General features: G+C 42.1%; 1 protein-coding gene and 1 long non-coding RNA gene across 6 annotated transcripts in view; one reads left to right on the forward strand and one right to left on the reverse strand.

Moving 5' to 3' along the window:
• Positions 1-22,647, forward strand: part of LOC123635053 — a 36,393-nt gene continuing 13,746 nt past the window's right edge. The window contains exons 1-3 of one of the 2 annotated variants that reach the window (XR_006734039.1): positions 1-169; positions 5,125-5,277; positions 5,535-5,631. This is a non-coding gene — a long non-coding RNA (uncharacterized LOC123635053). Of the gene's footprint in view, positions 170-5,124; positions 5,278-5,534; positions 5,632-22,647 lie in introns of those variants that run through there. The other variant, XR_006734038.1, reaches the window with a different exon arrangement.
• The window catches only part of LOC123635051 (monocarboxylate transporter 1-like), a 29,857-nt gene continuing 14,683 nt past the window's right edge, over positions 7,474-22,647 (reverse strand). For 3 of the 4 annotated variants that reach the window (XM_045546831.1, XM_045546832.1, XM_045546830.1), the window contains exons 2-5: positions 19,317-19,577; positions 17,812-17,955; positions 13,243-14,109; positions 7,474-9,995 (exon numbers count right to left, since the gene is read on the reverse strand). In XM_045546831.1, the coding sequence (XP_045402787.1) occupies positions 9,778-9,995; positions 13,243-14,109; positions 17,812-17,955; positions 19,317-19,533 (1,446 nt within the window). In that variant the 5' untranslated portion in view covers positions 19,534-19,577 and the 3' untranslated portion in view covers positions 7,474-9,777. The remainder of the gene's footprint in view (positions 9,996-13,242; positions 14,110-17,811; positions 17,956-19,316; positions 19,578-22,647) is intronic. The other variant, XM_045546833.1, reaches the window with a different exon arrangement.

Raw genomic sequence — 22,647 nt, forward strand, 5'->3', positions numbered from 1 at the left:
GGCTGCCCCAGTGACAGGGAACTAAGGGCTCCTGTCCACGGACAGAGATGTGAGCTTAGAAGTGGATCCTTCCCAGCCTTCAGATGACTGCAGTCCTGACCAACATCTGGACCGCTAGCCACAGCCACGCAGCTAAGCTGCTGCTGGATTCCTGACCCTTGGAAACTGTGTGAGATAACAGATGTTTGCTATTTTAAGCTGCAACATTTTAGGGGTAATTTGTTACATAGAATTAGATAACTAATACATAATCTTTGATATGCATTCAATTTTAAAATATAAGTGGGGAAATATTCAGAGGTAAAAGAAGGAAGGGAATCTGGGTTGGAGGGAGGCAGTGGGAGGCAGCGGGAGCGGCGCCCTGACGTCGGCGGTGGTCAGCCCCGCGAGGGGGGTGCCTGGGTGCAGGCGGGACAGCGGGGACCCGGGATCGCGGGGTCGAGGCTGCAGGGCCGCTCCTGCCCACACGGGGGCGCGCCGCGCCGCCGCGTCTGGGCCGCGGGTGGAGGAAAGCGGCGAAGCAGGAGGCCTTCGGGGCGGGCCCGTCCTGTGTGTCCCCACACCGGCCCCTCTCTCCGGGCTCCTTGAAGGAGGTCAGCGTGAGGTCCCTCTGGCAACTGGAAACACAGCCGGCTTTCAGGCCCTGCGGAATTCATGCAGCTGTATGTAGGGGCTGCCAGCCCTAGCGCGTGGTTGTGCTGTGACTGATGGTGTGGGTGCTTTGTGTGTGTGCTGGGGGTGGGACTGGGGAGACTGGCACGTAGGGCGCCTCTCTCCGTTGTGCACGTCGGGGTCTTCCCCGTGGCCTGCTGACCCTTCCTGCTCAGGGGAGGCAGAGGGCCAGGGTGCAGAGAAATCGCCAGCAGCTTTTCCCTTCTCCCCTCCCGACCTGCGCCTGCCCAGCTGTGCAGCTTAATACTTGCTGGGGAATTGAATTGCATGCAGGCCTTAAGAGTGATGGGGGGTGCTGGGGCTCAGAACACAATACCCCCAAGTATGGCGCTACGGCATGCTGAGGGTTCTGAGAAATGCTTCCGTAGGCGATTTCATGGCTGTGCAGACATCACAGAGTACTTAGGCTACTAGCCTGTTGCTCTGGGCTGCAAACCTGTACCGCATGTTACTGTACTGAACACTGTAGGCAATTGTGACAAAATGGCAAGTTACCTAAACACAGAAAAGGGACGGTAACAATATGGTATTATGGTGACCACCATCGTATAGACAGTCCCTTGTTGAGCCAAACATCACTATATGGAGCATAACTGTACTTTCAAATGAAGGGCATTGGAAGGCCCTCTGAAATTCTCTCTGACCCTCTGCCCGCCTGTCTCCTGCCCATCTTTCTCTCCCCATGCTCCTATGATGTGATTCATAGAAACCAGAATTTCTCCTCCCTGAGGTAGTCACAGAAACTAGAACCCCTCTTCCCCAAAGCAAGCCAGAGAACATAGAAAGGTCACTCTCTTCACTCTCTTCCCTCTCCCTTCTCTGGTGAAGACCTTCATTCCGGAGGATTCCTGCCCCACACCCAGGAGGAAGGAACGCTGCACGGAGAGGCCAAGAAGAATCTGAACAGACAGGCCTTGCTGGGTTCCCCGCTCCGTCTATTACCATTAGATCACACACTTGTGTCTAATCATGTTTCTACACGGCTAGCCATTCTAAACACAAAAATAGACGGTTTTCCCTGGGTCTTAGGCTCTTCACTTCTGAAGTCTCCCATGTCACATAAAACTTTGATTAAACACATTTATTATGCTTTTCCCTTCTTGTTTTTGTTATGAAAGTGTTAGCTGTGACCCTTGTGATGAATCAGGCAAGGTATAACACCTTTCTGCCCCTACAGAGGGAACAGGCTTTCCACGAACTCTGTCCAGGGGCAGGGAGCTTGTGGATGGGCTGCACCCTCTTGTTTGCCGTGGTGACTCCTAGGGCCTAGCACAGTGCAGTCACGTGGCAGGTATGTAGCAACAGCAACTGTTAATATTTGCTATCGGCCATAGCTTTCACGTATTCAGCACGTGCACCAGGAAGTGTTCAGAGTGCTCTCCAGGCACCACTTGGTTAACCCTCACATGACTGAGTAGCACCCGGATCAGCCCCACCAATTTCCTGTCCTTTGGAGGCAGATAGCTGAAAACTGCATTTCCCAGCCTGACTCCTTTGAGAGTGATGGATGAATATTGGGGTCCAACATTTAGACCCTCACATGGGATTTGGAAGGTGGAAGAGGGGCAGAGGCTACCTTCCTGCTGCTTTGGCTGGTTCCTTCTGGCAGGCAGGGCCATGCAGGTGCACACTGTTTTCTGCAGCAGTGTCCAGTGTCCAGTAACCTTCCTGGGGAGTAGGGACAGTGGGCATCAACAGTGGAGGCCCTGTCTGCTCCCTGGACACAGCCGCGCCAGTGTAGCTGGAACTCAGCAGTGCCAGTGGCAACCTCTAGGTGCCCCACCTTCCTTCCTGCTAAGGCAGAGGGGGCAGACCCTCTAGACACAGCCTTAGCTCCTCCCCTCTCCCCATCCAGCCACTCCAACCATCCCATAAGCACCTAACCCCTGTCTCAGTTTCTGCTCAGAACACCTTGGCTCGTTCCTATGTCCTGAACTGAACTGAACTCTACTGACTCATGCAACTATAATTATCCTCATTTTACAGAGCAGGAAACTGAGACACAGAAAAGTGAAGTAATCTTCCAAGAGCCACACAGCCAGTAAGTGTGGCCAGGCTTGGAACTCAGGCCTTTCTGACCCCAGCACCCACCTTTCTCGCTGCCTTGGGGAGTATATGTTGTTGTGTGCCAGGTGTGGGAGGACGCTCAGAAAGCTTTCAGGGAGGTGACTGGGCTGACTCCTGTGTAGGCAGGTTCTGAGGCAGGTCCCCAAGGTGCCTGCCCCTTCCTGAGCAGCACAAGCTGCTTAGCTTCTTGGGGAAGGTCCCAGAGGCTGGGACTGCCCTGAATGGGATGTGCAGGGCAGGGAGGCTGCCTGGGAAAGCCAGGCTGTCTGGGCACCACATCACCTCGCATGGTGGGACCAGGGTTTGTCCACCCAGATCCACAGTGACTGGAGAAACTCTTCAGTGATCAGTGCAAAGTCAAAAGAGGCAAGTGGTGAGATGGGGGTGTCACCAGGCCCAGGGGTCAGGGGGCGAACTTGGGTGGCACCAACTTGGTGAACTTACAGTGGCTTGGTCAGCATCCCAGGGTGGAATGGAGCCTGGGAGCCTGACAGGCACTGGCCCTTCATTCACCTGAGGCTGTATACCAGGTCACCAGGTAATGAATTTGCAGGAAAAGTATCAGTCACCTGGCTTAGAATGTTCCTTCCTGCATGCTGAACCCACTCTGTGCTTCTAGGCTAATAGAACTTGGGTGGGGGACATGGGGCAAGTGCTGTGTGCTGAGGAGAAAAGTAAATTGAGGGCCGGGTGAGGTGGCTCACGCCTGTAATCCTAGCACTCTGAGAGGCCAAGGTGGGAGGATCACTCGAGGTCAGGAGTTTGAGACCAGCCTGAGCAAGAGCGAGACCCTGTCTCTACTAAAAAATAGAAAGAAATTAACTGGACAACTAAAAATATAGAAAAATTAGCCAGGCATGGTGGCACATGCCTGAGTCCCAGCTACTCGGGAGGCTGAGGCAGGAGGATTGCTTGAGCTTAGGAGTTTGAGGTTGCTGTGAGCTAGGCTGATGCCACAGCACTCTAGCCTAGGCAACAGAGCGAGACTCTGTCTCAAAAAAAAAAAAAGTAAATTGAGGGAATTGGTTGATGCTTCAAATGCTTAAGTGACACGTCTTAGACTAACTGCACCTCAGGGCACTGAGCAGGGCAGCCAGGTGGGCCAGTCCCTGCCCCCTGGTCAGATCCATCTCGGGAGCCTCTATTCATTCATTCATTCCTGTATACATTCAAAAAATATTTGAGTGCTACCACATCCCAGACCCTTGACTGCATACCAGAGATAGGATACTCTAAGCCCTGTCTCACGGAGCTCACGTTCCAGGGTAGAACACACTTTCCTGTGTTTCCTTGTTGACTAGTCCCCCATTTACCACGTTACCCTCAGGCAGGTAAATTCCATTTTGTTTGCAATAACCTTAGATGAGCTACCCTAGCCTCTGGTTGCCACCAGTACCTTACCTCCTGGAAATTGGAGCTCAGGGAATACAGACATTCATAGCAACCCTATGAGGGAGGCCTCTTATTATTCCTGTTAGGTATGGAGCTGAGAGAGACACACACAAAGCCTCCTGTGTAGCAAAATGCTGTTTATTTTATTTTGAGCATCTGGGTGCAGATAGGTGGAGGTGAAAAAGTGTCCACGAGAGAAAAGGGGAGAGGCTTGGGTTTTATAGAGGGTTTCTCCGGGGGTAGTAAGTGGGCCAGAACAGCTGCTTGTAGTTAATTCTTTTGCAAACAACCAACTCCTGAGACCCCTGCCCCAGTCACATCCATCCTTAAGCTCTGGCGTTGTTCTTATCAGGAGAGCTAGGGAGGGATGGCCTTCCTCTCTAGTATGGAGGGAGGGGGAAGGAATGCTGGCTGCAGCTGTCTGTCAGATCTACAAAGTCTGGGGACTCCTCAGACCCCTGCGGCTATTGTTTTACAAGCCTAAGTTTTGCATTAACCACGTTCTGTCCTATACATACTTTTTGGGTTCCCACTTGGAACAAACCTAACAATTCCCATTTTACAGATGTAGAAACTGAGGTTTAGAGATGTTAAATAATCTTCCCGGGCAGTCACAGCTAGATTTTAAGGTTCATTCTCTTCATTCATTCATTCCCTTAATAACCACTACACTCTAGCCACGGGGAGACATAACCCAAAAGGGGCCACTGAAATAAGTCAGAGAGTTTATCAGCCAGCGTTTGTGCAGAGAAGCAGAACCAACCACCAATATGAAATAGGTGATTTATTATTGAAATGAGAGCTTATGTAATTGTGGGAACTGGTGAAGAATCCTATGGAAGGTTATTGACCTTGCATCTTGTGTGGGCCTGGAATGGCTGTGGGCCTGCAGGGGCAGCAGTGGGGAAGAAAGCTGGAAGTGAAGTGGGGAGAACAAGCACAAACCACTCTGTGGGGACAAATCAGAACCCACGTCTACTCTCACCCCTCCAGTCCTGATGACCCAGATGACCTGTACAGGAAGCTGGTGCCCTTCGGCACGGAGCTGTGAATGTAGCTGGCCCAGGACCTGGAGGAGGAACGTGGTGGAAGCTGAAAGCACTGTGGGTCTGAGTGCTGCACCACACTAATGAACTGGGACAGCAGGTAAGTGACAACATTGCAATAGCACCTAATTTTGGCAGCGTTACACAAAATTATCTAAAACTTAGAAATAAGGCAAAGGGTGACTATGGGTCTTTTCAAGTTCGTACTGGATAGAGCCTTGTCCTCTGGACTCACTGAAAGATTATTTAATTTCCTAGGTTCTAGAATCTAGAATAAACCTTTGTTATCTATTTCCAATTGTTTAGGGCCCAGACCCTGGGGCATTACATGATCCCTTGAACATTTTTGCCTTGCAGAGATACAAATGTTCTCTTGTTCTGTAAGAAATGTAACCCTGTAAGGAGTTCAGCTGAGCTTGGAGAGAGCTGAGCTGCTAAGTGTCAGAATAGCCAATTACAACAAACAAAAAATGAGAGTTAAAACTTTCATCATTTACTGCGATGGTAGAAGCAAGCGGCCAAAACCAGAGGAAGCACTGACCCTCCCTGTTCCAACTTTGGCCATGGACGAGCTCACCAGTCAAGGGTCAGGTGAGTCCACACAGACATCACCTCACTGTTCAGGACGCCCCCAACAAAAGGCTCCGGCAGTTTTATGGATTCTGGGGTGGAGGAGGAATAGGAGTGGAAAAGCCCTGGGTGCTGAGTCAGAGGGGGGAAAAGCATCTTCTAGGTTTTCTGCTGCCTGCCCTACAAGGAGCCCTGAAGGGGACCTCTGCCCAAAGTCTCCGATAAAGAGACCTAGGAATGAAGGCGCTGTTGGGGCTAGGAATGCAAACATGTGAAAGAGCAAAAGGTAGTTTTAGTGTATCTATAAGTTTGCAATCTTATTTCAGCATCTTGTTTTTTACTGATTATAAATATTTAGTTTCTTGTATTTTCCTTTGAACTAGATTTACCATTTGTTGGTTTCTTCACTGAGGTATATAAATCTTTGTCACATGCTTACTATACATTTGTGAGGCATGTTTTCAAGCTTTGGATGATCATACTGTGGCAGTAGCATGTTTTTAACCTTTGGATGATCATACTGTGGCAGTAGCATGTTTTCAACCTTTGGATGATCATACTGTGGCAGTAGCATGTTTTCAACCTTTGGATGATCATACTGTGGCAGTAGCAGTGTTGAGGACGGACTGGAAGTGGTGAGTGAGAAGCGAGGCTCGGGGCCCTTAGCAGGCTATTTCAGGAATCCTGGTGAGGCCGTGTGAGGGCTTAGCAGGGAGAAAGGCCAGGCGGTGTGCATGGGGAGACACTGAGGCAGAGCAACCTATAGGTATTGGTAAGTGATGGGAAACATGCAGGAGGAATAAGGTGGGGCACTCGTGTGGGTGGCAGGAGAGTAGAAGCCTGTTGCGGTTTCTGGCTCAGAAAACTATCCCCTGCAGGCCCGAGTCTTCCTCTGCTGTGCTTATCTTGTGCTTACCATTAGCATTTGAGAAACTGGACAACACTTAGAATTTACCCAGTTCTAGGACTGGGCAACAATTGTTACCAAATGCCCCTATAGCTTCTAATGTGAAAAGCATTCAGAATTACAGTCAGACAGAAAAGAGCTCAGGCCCTTTTCTTAAAAAAAAAAAAAAAAAACAACGGGGTGGGGGGGAGGTGATGCCACAGAAAATAAAACATAGCAACAGAAGAAAAACACCCTAGGCTAAAACTTCTCTTAATTATAGAGATAGCACACCAAGAGACTTAATCCTAGCCCACTTCCCCTCCTGGCTCCTTAATGGAGATGGCCACTTTCTCCTGGGATCCAACGAGAGTGAGCTCAGCAAATGCAAGCTCTTTTAATTGCTGGTACAGCAAATCATTTTAGGAAAGGAAGTCCACAAGTTAAAAAAAAAAAAGGTCACATTATAAATTTCAAAGCCAAAAGACAGAATGGTAAATTAGATTGTAATTTTGCCGAGGACAGGAACAATTTTACACATTTAGGTGCAGGTCCCAGTGATTGGTTTGGCACTATTCACCCGGGATTCAGCCTCTTCCAAGTTTCCATTCAGCACAACCTTCAGCTCTAGCCACTAGGCTATAATGTTTTTGCTTTGCCCACTTCTGATGGTGAAGGAGATGTCCTGCTATTGTAACCGAAAATCGGGCACTTATCCTTGAGGCCCCATCAGAAGAATGACAACAAATCGTTTGAGAAGGAAAGAGAAGTTTATTATTTTGCCAGCAAAGGAGGAAAAATGGTAGACTGTGTCATCTCAAAATCCAAATTTCCTGAACATAAGCAGAAATACAGAGCTTTTAAAGGGAGGGCCCCTCAGTTCTAGGCTCTTGTGGTTAACTATTTTAATATTTGCATCTCTGCCAAATACAAAGCTCCACCTGGGCTCACTTGGGGGGCTGGGATGAAAGAACAAAAGGCCTTCTCCCTGTTCTTCCCAACCACTGGCCGCAGGTTGCAGTTCTCAAAAAGAGTGGAGGAAGTTTAAAGAGACAGAAAAAAACTTTTTTATGCCATTCCCAACAGGAACATATTCCCCACTCTCAATTTTGTGCTTCCATATCTACGGGAGGAGGAGGGACTACTCTGTTACACTAGGATGAAGGCCCAGCTAAGGAGTCAATGTTATGGGTGGTTTTTTTACTTTTTATTTTGAAATTTCAAGTTTATAGAAAATGTCCCAAAGATAGTACAGAGAGTTCCTATATACTCTTCACCCAGCATCCTCTGATGTTAATCTTAGGTAACCATGGTATTGTCAGAAAGATGTTAACATTGGTACAATCCTATTATTAAACTACAGATCAGCATTTCTTCTAATGTCCTTTTTCAATTCCAGGATCCAATCTAGGATACCACATTGCAGTTAGAGGGGTCATTGTTTTTATTTATACCTACCCTGCTGGGGTTTGCACAGATTAGATGTAAAAGGGATTTGTAAACTGAAGAACTATGTAAACATGACCGGCATTTCTTTATTCATTGTTGTTCTGGTTAATGATGAAACTTACTGAGGCTTCCCTCACTGAGCTGCAGGATGTTAGTAGATTAAGACTTCATTATTAAAACTACTTTAAAACAATAGCTGTGTACTTTCCTGTTAATCCTTACAACAACTATATTATGCTTGTCAATGAGACTCATAGAAGTTACCTAACTTGCTCAAGAATATACTTTTAGACCTTTATAGGCCCTCCCCAGACTGGGTTAGCTGCCTTTTTATGTGCTGCCTCATCATAGCACTTACTATGCAGTCCTGTTAGACTAGAAGCTGCAGGTGCTAGGAACTTCATTTTGTTCACTGATCTATCCTTCCTATCCAGCTGTCAGGCATATAGAATATATTTCAAAAAGTCCTGTTTGGATCGATGAATGAATGAATGAAGGCTAATCCTATATCTAATGCTGAATTCAGAAAACTTCTGTTTCCTTACAACTTGTTGTTCATTGTTTGTCTTCCCCTACCAGAAGGTAAGATCTATGGAGTACAGACAGTTGTGTTTTGCTCCTTGCTGAATCCTTAATGCCTGGGACTGGCATGGTAAGAAACTGGCACATTGTGAGTGTCAGTAATATCCATTGAATGACTATGTGGAAAAGTAGACTTCTTCTTTTGGCCAACATCACCCCGTCTTTTTGTGACATCAGTGTATTTTTTCCTGATGCTGATTTCAGTACAGTAATGCTCAAGAACAACCACAGCACTGTGACATGGGTGAGTGGCGAGTGCTGAATGCTCTGTGTTTCTGAGTTACATACTCACTCGCAGCTCAGTAGTGATCAGAACCACAGGAACACTGTCTCCAAGAGCACTGCCTGCGGGAAGGAGGCACTGACGGCCGGCACAGGTGGGCTGTGGACTCCACACTCCGCAGCTTTGGTCTACCACCAGGAAATCATGACTCCAGACCACTGTGCTCTTGCGTTCCATGTCACACTCACCTCCCTTTCACCAGAGTGCAACTCTTGGAGAAGCAGTAAAAAGCAACCTGCTTATAATAATCATTAGCTCCATTTTCTTAGGAGTCAAGTGTCTCTTGCCAGAACCCTTCTGTTTCAAATCTATTCATTTTTGGTCTTTTATTAGTGACAAGGTAACAAATCACAGTCACATTAAGGAAAACTAGAATATAGGAAAAAACCCATCATCCCAACACAAGTATGTTTGGAATTTTGTATTTCCTTCCCCTGAAAGTATGTTACATATACTGATTTAACTAGTTTGTGTTCTGCTTTTTTCATTTAACATCATATTATGCTTATAACATAGTATCTTTCTGTGCTAGTGCATTTCATAGCCATTAAATGCATGGTCATACATTTAAGGATTTTCAAATATATTATTCATTTCCATGTCAGATATGCCAGCAAAAGTCACCCAAAGAGTTTGAAAAACAAAAACTCAAGGCACTTAATATCATTAAGACCCTGTTAAATGTCAAGATTACAAAACAAAGATTCACCAAAGTTATACAGAGGACAAGCACATGAAACAATGGTCAACATCATTAGCTACCAGGGTCTGATCGCAGCTCACTGTTGCCTTAAACATTCCTCCCACCTCAGCTTCCGGAGTAGCTGGGACTACATGCTGCAGCCACGGCTGCCTGCTGCTTCAGTAACCTCTTTGGGCTGCTCCTCTTTACTTTCCTTTTTCTGCTTCTCCTCTGCTTTCTGTTCTTTTGCCTCAAGTCGATAATTGATGCCCATGCCAACGAAGAGATAGATACCTGCAATAATTAGGATTACGCCACTTGCCCAGTATGTGTATTTGTAGTCTCCATACATGTCATTGAGACGACCTAAACATATTAAAAACAAAAAAATTACATGGGTAAGAGTAAACAAGGACACCATTTCCTAAACAAAACTTAAGGAGCCACTCAGAGAGAAGATCTCAATCCAACCTTCAAAAAGTCCACAAATGACAAATGAGTACAAAAAAGGGAACTGTTAAAAATTATCTGATCTTTTGTTTGTAATGTCACACTGATTTTCAGCAGCCTTGAGTATTCTGTTACTTTTAGCAATTTAAAAATAATTAACTCGGCCGGGTGCGGTGGCTCACGCCTGTAATCCTAGCACTCTGGGAGGCCGAGGTGGGCAGATCGTTTAAGCTCAGGAGTTTGAGACCAGCCTGAACAAGAGCGAGACCCCGTCTCTACTAAAAAAAAAAATAGAAAGAAATTATATGGACAACTAAAAATATATATAGAAAAAATTAGCTGGGCATGGTGGCACATGCCTATAGTCTCAGCTACTGGGGAGGCTGAGGCAGGAGGATTGCTTGAGCCCAGGAGTTTGAGGTTGCTGTGAGCTAGGCTGATGCCACGGCACTCTAGCCTGGGCAACAGAGTAAGACTCTGTCTCAAAAAAAATAAAAATAAAAATAAATAAAAATAATTAATTCTTGGCAAATTTGAGTTGGAAAAGACATAAGGATTGCCTGGAATCAATGCAATATGGAAAAAACTGTTACTAAAAGAGGTTTAGGAGTCTTGTCCAAGGCCACAGAGCTGTTCCACTTACCTAGGCCAATGCCCTTTCTCTATCAGCATTTCCCAAAGAGTGTTCCTGAGAACATTCGTCCTATGCTAAAAATTTAACAGCAATACCTTACCACCATTCTAAGTGCTTAATGCTAACAACAGGTGATTCTATCATCATCCTCATTGTATAGATGTAAAAGTTGAAATACAGAGACATTAAGTAATTTGTCCAAGGTCAAAAAGCTAGTCAGTAAAATACTTTGGCTTTAAATCCAGGAAGTCTGATTCTGAAGTCTGCATCCTTAACCTACAGGTTACTTCTCTAATGTTTCAAAAGTCAAATGAATTTGAGAAATGGCATATTTTTTTCTTAAAGGCCTTGTGACATCTGGTAGCAAAGAAACCTATTTAACGTGATACTTCCAAACTTTGTTTTGACCATGAAACTCTTGTTACAGTAAAATTTATTAGCATCTCATCAAACTAGTATCTCCTGGAATAAACTTTGGAAAACCCTACTCTACACTTATATAGGACCTACTATAACCATTCGAATGGGATTCCATATGGGTCTTTAGCCCAGGGCATCATCCATTCAGCAATATTTATTGTGCTCTATCATATACCAGGCACTATCTGTGCTAGGCCCTGATGATAAGCATGAGCAGAAGAGATAACATCCACAGTTCAGTGGAGAAGAGAGATGTTAGTCAAATATCATAACTACACAAACTGCGAAAGTGCTACAAAGAGGGTTTTGAAAGCAAATAATAGGCAGTTGGGATCAGCAAGTGGGGTCAGGAAGGCTTCCCTTAAAGTGTCAACTATGCTGAGATTTGCAGGAGGATAGGAGTTATCTAGGAGAAAGGGGATGGGAAGAGGATCCAGGCAGAACAGCAAGTGCAAAGGCGCAGTGGTAGGAGGAGGCACAGTGTGAGGGGGGAAGGAAGAAGGGCCAGGTTGCTGAAGCAGAGAGAGCAAACGGCCAGTGGAAGCAAACGAGGCTGGGAGACAGGTGGGACCAGCCATGCAGTGCCTTGCAAGCCCCATTAGGGAATTTGCTCTTCACCCTAAGAACAATGGGAAGCAACTGGAGAGTTTTAAGAAATCTCTAAGTGTTCTGAACTGGAGACTTTGAAGAGATTGAAGAACAGCTAGAGTGGATATAGGTAGACCAGTTAGGACAAGCCCAAATAGGAGATAGAAGCTTTGGATAATGGTGGTAGTTATAATGGAGAAAAACAGGCAGATTAGAAAAAGATTGACAGGACTTGGCAACTCACTGGGTACAGGGAGTAGTAGGGGAAGGGAAGTTTTGAAAAGTCAGTAGTGGATCTTCCTTTATGTAACCTTCCTTACTTTATAATGCATAATCTCAAAAGCATGAATCACATCCAGAGGAGGGCCAAATTATTGTTGTATTTTGTATTAATATATTTTTTTGATACAGGGTTTTTCTCTGATGCCTAGGCTAGAGTGCTCTGCTGCCCAGGCACAATGATAGCTCACCACAACCACAAAATCCTGGGCTCAAGCAATCCTCCTGCCTCAGCCTCCCAAGTAGCTGGGCCTACAGGTGCATGCCACCATGTTGGGCCAATTTTTTTATTTTTTGTAGAGATGGGGGTCTCGCTATGTTGTGCAGGCTGAATAAATTTCTAAATATAGAGAATGTGGTATTCTTAGAACATAATCCATCAAGTTTTATGGTTAGTTACTAGCAGTGTGATCTTGGGCAAGCTATTTCACTTTTAGAAGCCTCTGTTTCTTCATTTATAAAGTGGGACAATAACAGTCCTACCTTGTAGACTTATGAGATATGACGGGATATGTAAAGTGGTTAGAACAGTCTCTTGTATACTGTGAGCCCTTCACCTGAGAACTATTGTTATTAATATTATTTTAAATATTACTACTGAGATAAATTCCATGATTAAAATGAGGCCAGGTGCAGTGGCTCACACCTGTAATCCTAGTACTCTGGGAGGCTGAGGCAGGAGGATCTCTTGAGGTTTGGAGTTCAAGACCAGCCTGAGCAAGAGCGAGACACCTTCTCTACTAAAAATTTAGCCGGACATGGTGGCATGCACCTGTAGTCCCAGCTACGTGGGAGGCTGAGGCAGGAGGATCACTTGAGCCCAGGGGTTCAAGGTTGCTGTGAGCTAGGCTGATGCCATGGCACTCTAGCCAGGGTGACAGAGCAAGACTCTGTCTCAAATGAAAAAAAAAAAAAAAAAGTGAAATCACCACTAGTACTTTAAAGGTAGAGTTGTACATTAAACATTTTTCTACAATAACCATCTTATTTTTATGATCAGAAAAAGTTATCTTAAGAAATACTGATGTTTGCAATAGTTTTGATTCCCCTTTCAGCTTGATGGTTCAATTCCATTCAATCCTGTAGGTATTTCAACAATTATGCTGTGCCAGCATTGCGGGTACAGAAATGAGAAAGACTTGCTGCTCGCCAAACAGTTCACTAATCTCTGCTTTCTATCACCTTCCTAATCTTGCATGTTTTATGATAACAGAGCCACAGAGGTACAGAGACGTACTATACCTAGAAGTGGTGGCCCGAGGAGGACAGGACAGCACTCCACAATGGTCACCAATCCCACAGCGCTGGAGAACCTCTGAGGTCCGACGAGGTCCATCAGTGTTTCAAACAATATGGAGCTAAACCACCCAAAGGCAAATCCAAGGAATCCCGCATAGACACAGAACCCAAGGTAGCTGGTGGCTAATGGTAGTAGCATATGACACACTCCATTTGCAATAACAGAGCCAGCAAAGTAATACTGAATTCCAGGTCTTATCCACTTTGTGTTGGCTACAAGTCCCATAGAAGGTCTGGCTATAATATCAACAAAAGACATAATAGAAAGCAAGAAGGCAGCTTTCTCACTAGCGTAATGCTGACTCTTGGCATAACTATTAAGAAAGATTAAAGGTGGACTTAATCCAAATAACAGTACCATATTACCAGAGAGGTACAGTACAAAGCCTCTGTGAGTGAACAGGGATAAGTCCAGAAACTTGTTAACTATTTGGAAAACAGATTCTTTCTCCTCTTTGGGGTTTCCTCCATTAAATTCTACAATTGCCTCACCTGCACCTTTTTTTGCATCAGATTTTCCAGTTTTCTGAAAGGATTTTTTACATCTGTCTTTCCCTGTGTTGTTTGGTTTGGACCCTATTGGTCGCATCAGGGCTCCAGCTACACAGCAGTTTAGTAAGCAGCCTCCAAGAATTAGGAAGCTTCCTCTACAGCCAAACATATCAAATAGAGCCTGATTGAGGGGGGCCAGAGCAGAGAGGAGCACAGGGCTGCCTGCCATGGCCAGTCCATTGGCCAGTGGTCGCCTCTTGTAGAAATACTTTCCAATCACGGTCAGAGCCGGGTTCAAGTTGAAGGCAAGTCCAAGACCTGGGAGGGAGGGAAAAAAACTACATACTATAATAAATTTAGGAAACATATTTGTTATTAACTAGACAAACTCAATGGAATGAGGACAAAATCATCATCATTATGAGATATGACATTATAATTAGTAGATCATTAAGTATACAAATAAATACTCATAGACATAAGTCTAGGCAGCAAATACTTGATTTATAATATAACATTAAAATAATTCTTTTCACACTAGCAACTAAAGAATAATAAATATAAGATCCTATATTTATTTTCATAGTATTAGCTATTCTGAGGAACAGGAAATTGAAAACAAAAAGGGGAAAGAATAAATCTTGTGAGTTCAGAAAGTAAGACAGTGAGTGAGCCACAGTATTTTTGGATAGTAAAAACACAACAATGTCAAAGATGCTAATACGACCCTAGTAAATCCATTAATTTTAATGAAATTTGTTTCCTTTCCTTCCTTTCCTTCCCTTCCTTTTCCTTCCTTCCTTCCTTTCTTTTTCTTTCTTCCTTCCTTCCTTTCTGCCTTTCTTTCCTTTCTCTATTTCTCTCTCTCTTCTCTCTCTCTCTTCTTTCTCTCTCTTTCTCTTTCTCTCTTTCTTTTCTTCTTTCTTTCTTTCTTTCTTTCTTTCTTTCTCTCTCTCTCTCTCTCTCTCTCTCTCTCTCTCTCTCTCTCTCTCTCTCTCTCTCTCTCAACAGGGTTTTGCTCTATTGCCTGGGCTATAATGCAGTAGCATCATCATAGCTCACTGCAACTTCAAATTACTAGGCTCAAGTGATCCTCCTGCATTAGCCTCCTGAGAAGCTGGAGATACAGGCGCTCACCACCACACCCTGCTACTTTTTGTATTTTTTGCAGGGACAGGGGTCTCACTATGTTGCTCAGGCTGGACTTGAACTCCTGGCCTCAAGCGATCCTCCCACTTCAGCCTCCCAGAGTGCTAGCATTACAAGCATGAGCCACTGTGCCCAGCCAATTTAATGCAATTTCTATGAAATTGTCAATGTTTTTTATTTTCAAAATGAGGTAAAATGACTATAAAATATACCTGGAGAACAAATATAATAGAAATATTTGAAAGGGAATACTTAAAGGATGGGACCAACTCTAATAGATATACAAATACATTTTACAGCTATAATAATTAGAACAATGTGGCATTTATTCAAAAATAGAAAAACTGATCAATGAACACGGGCAGAAAGTCCAGTAACAGAACCAAAAGATACATTTAAGTTAGTAGGAAAAGAATGGATTTTTCAGTCAATGGGGCTTGGACAAGTAATTATGCCAATAAGCTCCTAAGTGGTCTCCATTCTTGCTCCCCTCCTTGGGAAACCAGATTAGGATGCTCCCATTTCAATCTTTCCAGTAACTGCCCATCCATAACTTTTCACCCTGGGCTAGGAAGCCCATGATTTATTTGGCCCTTATCTACCTCTGTGCTCTCACCTCAGTTTATTCTCACGTGTGGTAAGCACATTATTGCCCTAGAGCCTTTCCACTAGCTGCTCCCCTAGATTTCCACAAAGGTGGCTCTGAGTTATTACTCAGATCCCAACTCAAAGTTACCACCTCATCCTAGCACTCTGGGAGGCCGAGGCGGCCGGATTGTTTAAGCTCAGGAGTTGGAGACTAGCCTGAGCAAGAGCAAGACCCCATCTCTACTAAAAATAGAAAGAAATTAGCTGGACAACTAAAAATATATAGAAAAAATTAGCTGGGCATGGTGGCACATGCCTATAGTCCCAGCTGCTCGGGAGGCTGAGGCAGGAGGATTGCTTAAGCCCAGGAGTTTGAGGTTGCTGTGAGCTAGGCTGATGCCACGTACTCTAGTCTGTCTCAAAAAAAAAAAAAAAAAAAAAAAATTACCACCTCACAGAGGCCTTTCCTTTAGAGACTATCAATCCTTCTCCACCAAAACTCTGTTTTAAGTTTTTACGAAGCATTTATTACTACCTGGTATTTTTCTTATTTATTCATTTATTCGTTGGTCTGTTTAAAGAGCAGGAATCTTGTCTATCATGTGGACTCTAGGCCCACGGTGCCGGGAACATGACTGGGCAGTGCCTGGGATAGAGTAGGAACTCAATAAATATTTTTTGGATGATCTAATAAATGAAATAATGAACAGACTGAATAACCATGTGGGAATAAATAAAGTTATGTTCCTTCCTTCTTATGTTATTAAAATATTCTAGATGAATTAAAATATTTAAATGTTTAAAAACATAATTAATGTAGTGAAAATATAGACCCCAAAATATAATACCTGTTATCAGCATTCATGCATATCCTGCAGATGGGACTGTAAACTATTATAACCTTTCTAAAAGAGTAATTTGGCTAATCACATCAAAAACCCTTCCCCCCATAATTGCACTTTTAAAAATTCATCCTGAGGAAATAATCATTTTCACAAAGATGTATAGAATAGCACTATCATACAAATACTGTTTCTGAATAGTAAAAAATATAAACAATTTAAAAGTCCATCAATTAGAGAATGGTGAAATGAATTATGGGTCCATTCAGTGGAAAAAATAGCTGTTAAAGTATATTTACTGAGATAGGGAACTATGTATGATGCATTAAGTTAAAAACTTTGATTACAAACATTACCAATAATATCATCTTTCTCTTCTAAAATAATTATGTGTATATGCACAGAAAAACATATGAGTGGAGATAGCATAAAAATATTAATGGTGGTTTTCTTCAAATTACAGAGCCAGTGGTGATCTATATTCTTTATACTCATTAGCAGTTTCATTTTCTTAATTTTGCTATTAAAAAGGGGAAGGAGAGTTCTCATGTCTGCCCTTTACCCCTTGAAAATGTATTTGGCTTCTCTGCCAGAAAATTCCTGCTTTATATCTGATGTTCTTGCCTACTCCAGTTTCTTCTTGGGTGAAAGGGTTTGTTATGAATGGGAACAACTGACGACTACACTTTCAACGTCTTGCCACACATCCTTTATCTATTACCACCACTGTTTTTAGCTTTCTTAAGACCAAAGAAAGAAAAGAAAGTCTTTCTTTCAACTTATTCATTCAACAAACAATAATCAATTTTTTTTTCTTTAAGGCTAGTCAAGTGAAGCAGTAAGAGTGGAGAAGAAACAAGGAAATCTGTAACTGGTTGTAATCAACTAGTTGTAAATACCACTGCACTCAGACCAGCCCCATAATCACTATTAAGTGCCAGCACTTTCTTTAAAAGCCTGCTGTGGCTGTGTGTGGTGGCTCACACCTATAATATTAGCACTCTGGGAGGCCGACGCAGGAGGATCGTTTGAGCTCAGGAGTTCAAGACCAGCCTGAGCAACAGTGAGACCTCCATCTCTACTAAAAATGAAAAATCAGCAGGGCATGGTAGCACACCTGTAGTCTCAGCTACTTGGGAAGTAAGCTGAGTAATCCTCCTGAGGCAGGAGGATTACTTGAGCCCAGGACTTTGAGGTTGCAGTGAGCTATGATGATGCCACTGCAGTCTAACCAGGGCAACAGAGTGAGACTCTGTCGCAAAAAAAAAAAAAAAAAAAAAGCTTGCCTTTCTGGTACCCTTAAATTAACATATCTACATTTCTTAAAAATAACAATACCTTTCTAATGAAGAAATTTAATTTCTCAAAAGACTTGGCACATGACTGCTATAAATATTCCACAAAAAAATTAATGCTTGAAGTTGTATCACTAGCAACTCACCTCCAATGACTCCAATACACAAGTAAAGTTCCTGTACAGTGTTACAGAAAGAAGCCGCAATCAAGCCACAGCCTGACAAGCAGCCACCAACAATTATGACTGGACGACTGCCATATTTATTTACCAGGATACTGCTGATAGGACCTAGGAGAGAACAAACAACTTAGTAATACAGAGCAGAAGCGCACTCCTCACACCCATACCCCTCATTACTGATAAGAAAGGGTGCCAAAACAAAAATCCCCCAGCCCCCAAAATAAACAGATGAAACAAAAGCCAGTGGTAAAGAATGTTGCTTTCTATCCTTTGAGAGTCATAAGTTTATGTAACGGAAAAAAACAGCATTGAGTGTACATCTATGTATCTAGAACATATTGGATGGATTTTAACTAAAGTATAAAAGATCTTTATCTCTTTTAAGGCAGACCAGGCTACAAATACTCCGATTATAAGTGTTTCTAGGGTTCTTCATGTATCTAGAATATTATCAACATAAGTGTAGCAAGTTTGCTCTGTTTTACATTTTTTAGATGGGTATCTGCAGTGGAGACACATGAATATGACAAATGTATGAACAAATCTGATCAAACTTCTGACATCAGAGCATAATTACAAACTAGCTTAAGTGTGTTTTATATCTCATAAAAGACAACAACAACAAAATCAAAACAAAACTACAAAATAAGAATGCCTACCATTACCACTTTTCTTCAACATTATACTGGATGTCCAAGCCAGTGCAGTAAGATAGGAAAATAAAGTATAAGGAAAGGAAGAAACCAAACTATCAGTATTTGCAGAAGACAGTTTTATATATCTAAAAATTTTGACATAATGTACCAATAAACTATTAGAAATAATAAAGAGTTTAGCAAGGTTACAGGACATACAATAAAATACAAAAATCAATTGGCTTTCTATACACTAGCAACAAACAGAAAACACATTTTTATGTTATCCTTTATGATACCTGTTTTATAATATTTTAATTGACCAAACAGAGCACATAGTTGCTATGTAGCTTTTATTGATAAAACCTATGAAAAACATAGCTTCAAGAACTAACATTTCAGGTCAGGTGCGGTGGCTCATGCTGTAATCCTAGCACTCTGGAAGGCCAAGGCAGAAGGATCACTCAAGGTCAGGAGTTCAAGACCAGCCTGAGCAAGAGCGAGACCCCAGATCTACTAAACATAGAAAGAAATTAGCTGGACAACTAAAAATATATATAGAAAAAATTAGCCGGGCATGGTGGCACATGCCTGTAGTCCCAGCTACTTGGGAGGCTGAGGCAGGAGGATTGTTTGAGCCCAGGAGTTTGAGGTTGCTGTGAGCTAGGCTGACGCCATGGCACTCTAGCCTGGGCAACAGAGTGAGATTGTGTCTCAAAAAAAAAAAAAAAGAATTAACATTTCAAATACCTCACTAATAAAGTCATCAAGAGCAAAAAGTATCTAACATAGAGCTTTTGAAAGTTAAAAGAGCAGGCCTAAGTGGGTACTCACCTCCACCATACATAACAGCGAACATCATAGAGGATATCCATGACACTTCACTGGTGCTGGTATTAAATGTATCTTCAATTTCTTTGTAAAATACAGAAATAGATTTGCCCAATGCACAAGAGAATCCGATAGAAATGAAAGCTCCAGCTACCACTGCCCACCCCCAGCCACCATCTGGGGGTGCATATCCCACTGGACCTTCATTTGATGGTGACATTGTAAGTAAAGATGAATTCCAAAATGTAGTTCAAATCCAAATATCTGAAGGATATAAAATTAAAATAGTATAAATCAAGTAGGTCAATAACAAAGCACTCCCACAAAAGCCCTAACACTATGTTACAAATACCTGAATTGTTTCTCAGTGTTACTTGTCCTCTGTGAATATAGTAGAAAAACAGCCTAAGAGTCATGGTATTGCCCATAACTTTTAGAGGCTTCAAGTTAAATCTCTCCAACACTTGAATGGTACACTAAAATCCTTTTCAATGAATGTAATATTTTTTCTTCAAATTCATAAGCATACCTGTTTCAATAATTGATAACAGTAATTTTCTACAATACCAAAGATAATCGATGACTCATTTGACTTAACTGCTTGCAAAAGTCACATAATACACACCTTATAAGTTTCACAATTAGTATTTCCCTTATAGTTTCTCTCCTTTCCCAAAATAGATCCTGCAATACTTAGCTAGTTTTTACTTCCTCTAGTATTTATAGGTTAATTTTAAAATGTTAGGAAGGATATAGTGACATCCATAACACACTGAACATATAGCAATTTGCAAAATAAAAGATTACACAAATATAAGATTCTTATTTAACGGACTGAAAAGTTATCTCAATAAAGTTTGCCTTTCATCTAGCTGCTTGGATTTAAGGTACTTTTTTTCTGTAACCAGAAAGATTCCTAAATGATAGCTGACCAGTATAGTTAAACTCTTTAAAATGAACCAGCAGAAGCTGGTAGATTTAAATGAAAGATTCCCCTTTTCTTCTTAAGTCACCCAGTACTAGTGAAGAGCAGAGTTAGAAAAAAATATATACTGTAAGATTATGAATTAGTAGCAGGTTGGAGAGGTTGGGAACAGGTTTACTAGTCTACTTTAGAGAAATTACCCTTTCCTCTTTGATTTACTTAAGCCAACTTCAATTTTATGTCCAAATTAACCTTCCACCACTATGTTACCATGACCATTTCTGGCCACCTGGAGTGGTACACTACATTATTAATACTGTACACATCAAACAATCTCATTTTTTACTATTATACTGCTTAGTGTATAAATCCTAGCTTCCTATCCATAGAAGTCAACTTTTAAATAGCTCACCTGCTAACCAATCTAAACACTTCAAATATAAATTAGAAAGTGATCTTGTAGTGACAGAAAGAAAACTAACAGCTTTACAAAATTCTTAGGGTTTGCACAACTTTTGTTAGATTTATTTCGAGGTATTTTTTCTTAGTCTTGTAAATGGGTAATTTAAAAAAATCACTTTCTGTTAGCTGCAGGTGAGTAGACAAAATTAATTTGTTTAAATAACAGCTTTACTGATATATAATTCACATATAAAATTCACTCTTTTAAAGTATACACCTCAGTGGCTTTTAGTATAGTCACACAATTGTATTAATACAACTATAACCACTATCTAATTTCAGTACATTTTAATCACTACAAAAAGAAACCCCATACCCATTAGCAGTTACCCCATTTCCCCCTCACCCCAGCCCCTGGCAACCATCTATTTACTTTCCATTTCTGTGAATTTGCCAATCTGGACATTTCATATAAGTAGAATCATATAATATGTAATCTTTTGTGACTGACTTCTTTTACTTAGTATAATGTTTTCAGGATTCATCCATGTTGTGGCATATATTTGCACTTCATTCCTTTTTATTGCTGAATAATACTCATTTTATAGATAATACCACATTTTGTTTACCCTTTCATCACTTGATGGGCATTTGAGTTCTCTCCACTTTTGTCCTATTATGAATAATGCTGCTATATTTGTGTATGAGTTTTTCTGTGGACACAAGTTTCCGATTCTCTTGTGCATATACCCAGCAGCAGAAATGCTGGGTCATATGGTAACTCTATTTAACATTCTGAGGAACTGCCAAACAGTTTTCCAAAGTGGCTGCACCATTTTACAACTCCACCAGCAATGGATGAGGGTTCCAATTTTTCTACATCCTTGTCAAAATTTGTTAATCTTTTTTTTATGTTTAATCATTCTAGTTTGTATGAAGTGGTAACACATTGTTATTTTGATTCTTGTTTCTCTGATAACTAATGATGGTGAGCATCTTTTTTGTGTGCTTATTGGTCATTTTCAGGTTGAGTGTCCCTAATCCAAAAATCCAAAATCTGAAATGCTCTAAAAATCCAAAACTTCGAATGCCAACATGATGCCATAAGTGGAAAATTCCACACTTGACCCCAAGTGATGGGTCGCACTCAAACTACACACAGTTTATTCAGCATCTCCAAAGGAAAAAAGACCCTACTAGACCTTCAGCTGCAATCAATATATCTTTTCCATGCGTGCCCAGGTCCCCCTACACAAGCACATCCACAAAGAGCAATAAAATGGCATGTGTGCAGGCCAACAGCAAGTTCCCCATGATGCCCCACATGTGGCCAAGACCTACATGCTATACTCATTGCATGTTTTTGCTTATTCTCTGCTCTATGGTATAATGTTCAAAATGTCCAAAAGGCCTGCAGATACCCCTATGTGTAACAGTAATAAGAAAAAGAGGAAGCATTTATGTTTATCTATAGCAAAGAAAGTCAAGCTGGTACAGAAATTGAACAGCGGTGTGGGAAACATGTTACAGAAAAGTATGCTGTTGGAATGACACCAAATATGGCCTGAAGAAACAGAAGGATAAACTGTTGAAGTTCTGTGTTGAAAGTGATGAATAGAAGTTAATGAAAAATAGAAAACCACTGCATAAGGCCAGAAATGAAGATCTCAGTAGTGTATTAAAAGAGTGGCTCTGTCAGCATCACAGTGAACACATGCCACTTCAGCATTTGCTGATCACAAAACAAGCAAAGATCATGAGGAACTGAAAATTGAAGGGAATTGTGAATATTCAACAGGCTAGTTGAAGAAATTTAAGAAGAGACACTGCATTAAATTTTAAAGATTTGTAGTGATAAAGCATCTGCTGATCACAAACTAGTGGAGAAATTCATTGATGAGTTTGCCAAGGTGATCATCAATGAAAATGTGACACCAGAAAAAGTCTATAATGCTGGTGAAACATCACTGTTTTGGTGCTATTGCCCCAGAAAGACCCTGACTGTAA

This window comes from Lemur catta, chromosome 3, assembly GCF_020740605.2.
Source record: "Lemur catta isolate mLemCat1 chromosome 3, mLemCat1.pri, whole genome shotgun sequence".
NCBI classification, from domain to species: domain Eukaryota; kingdom Metazoa; phylum Chordata; class Mammalia; order Primates; family Lemuridae; genus Lemur; species Lemur catta.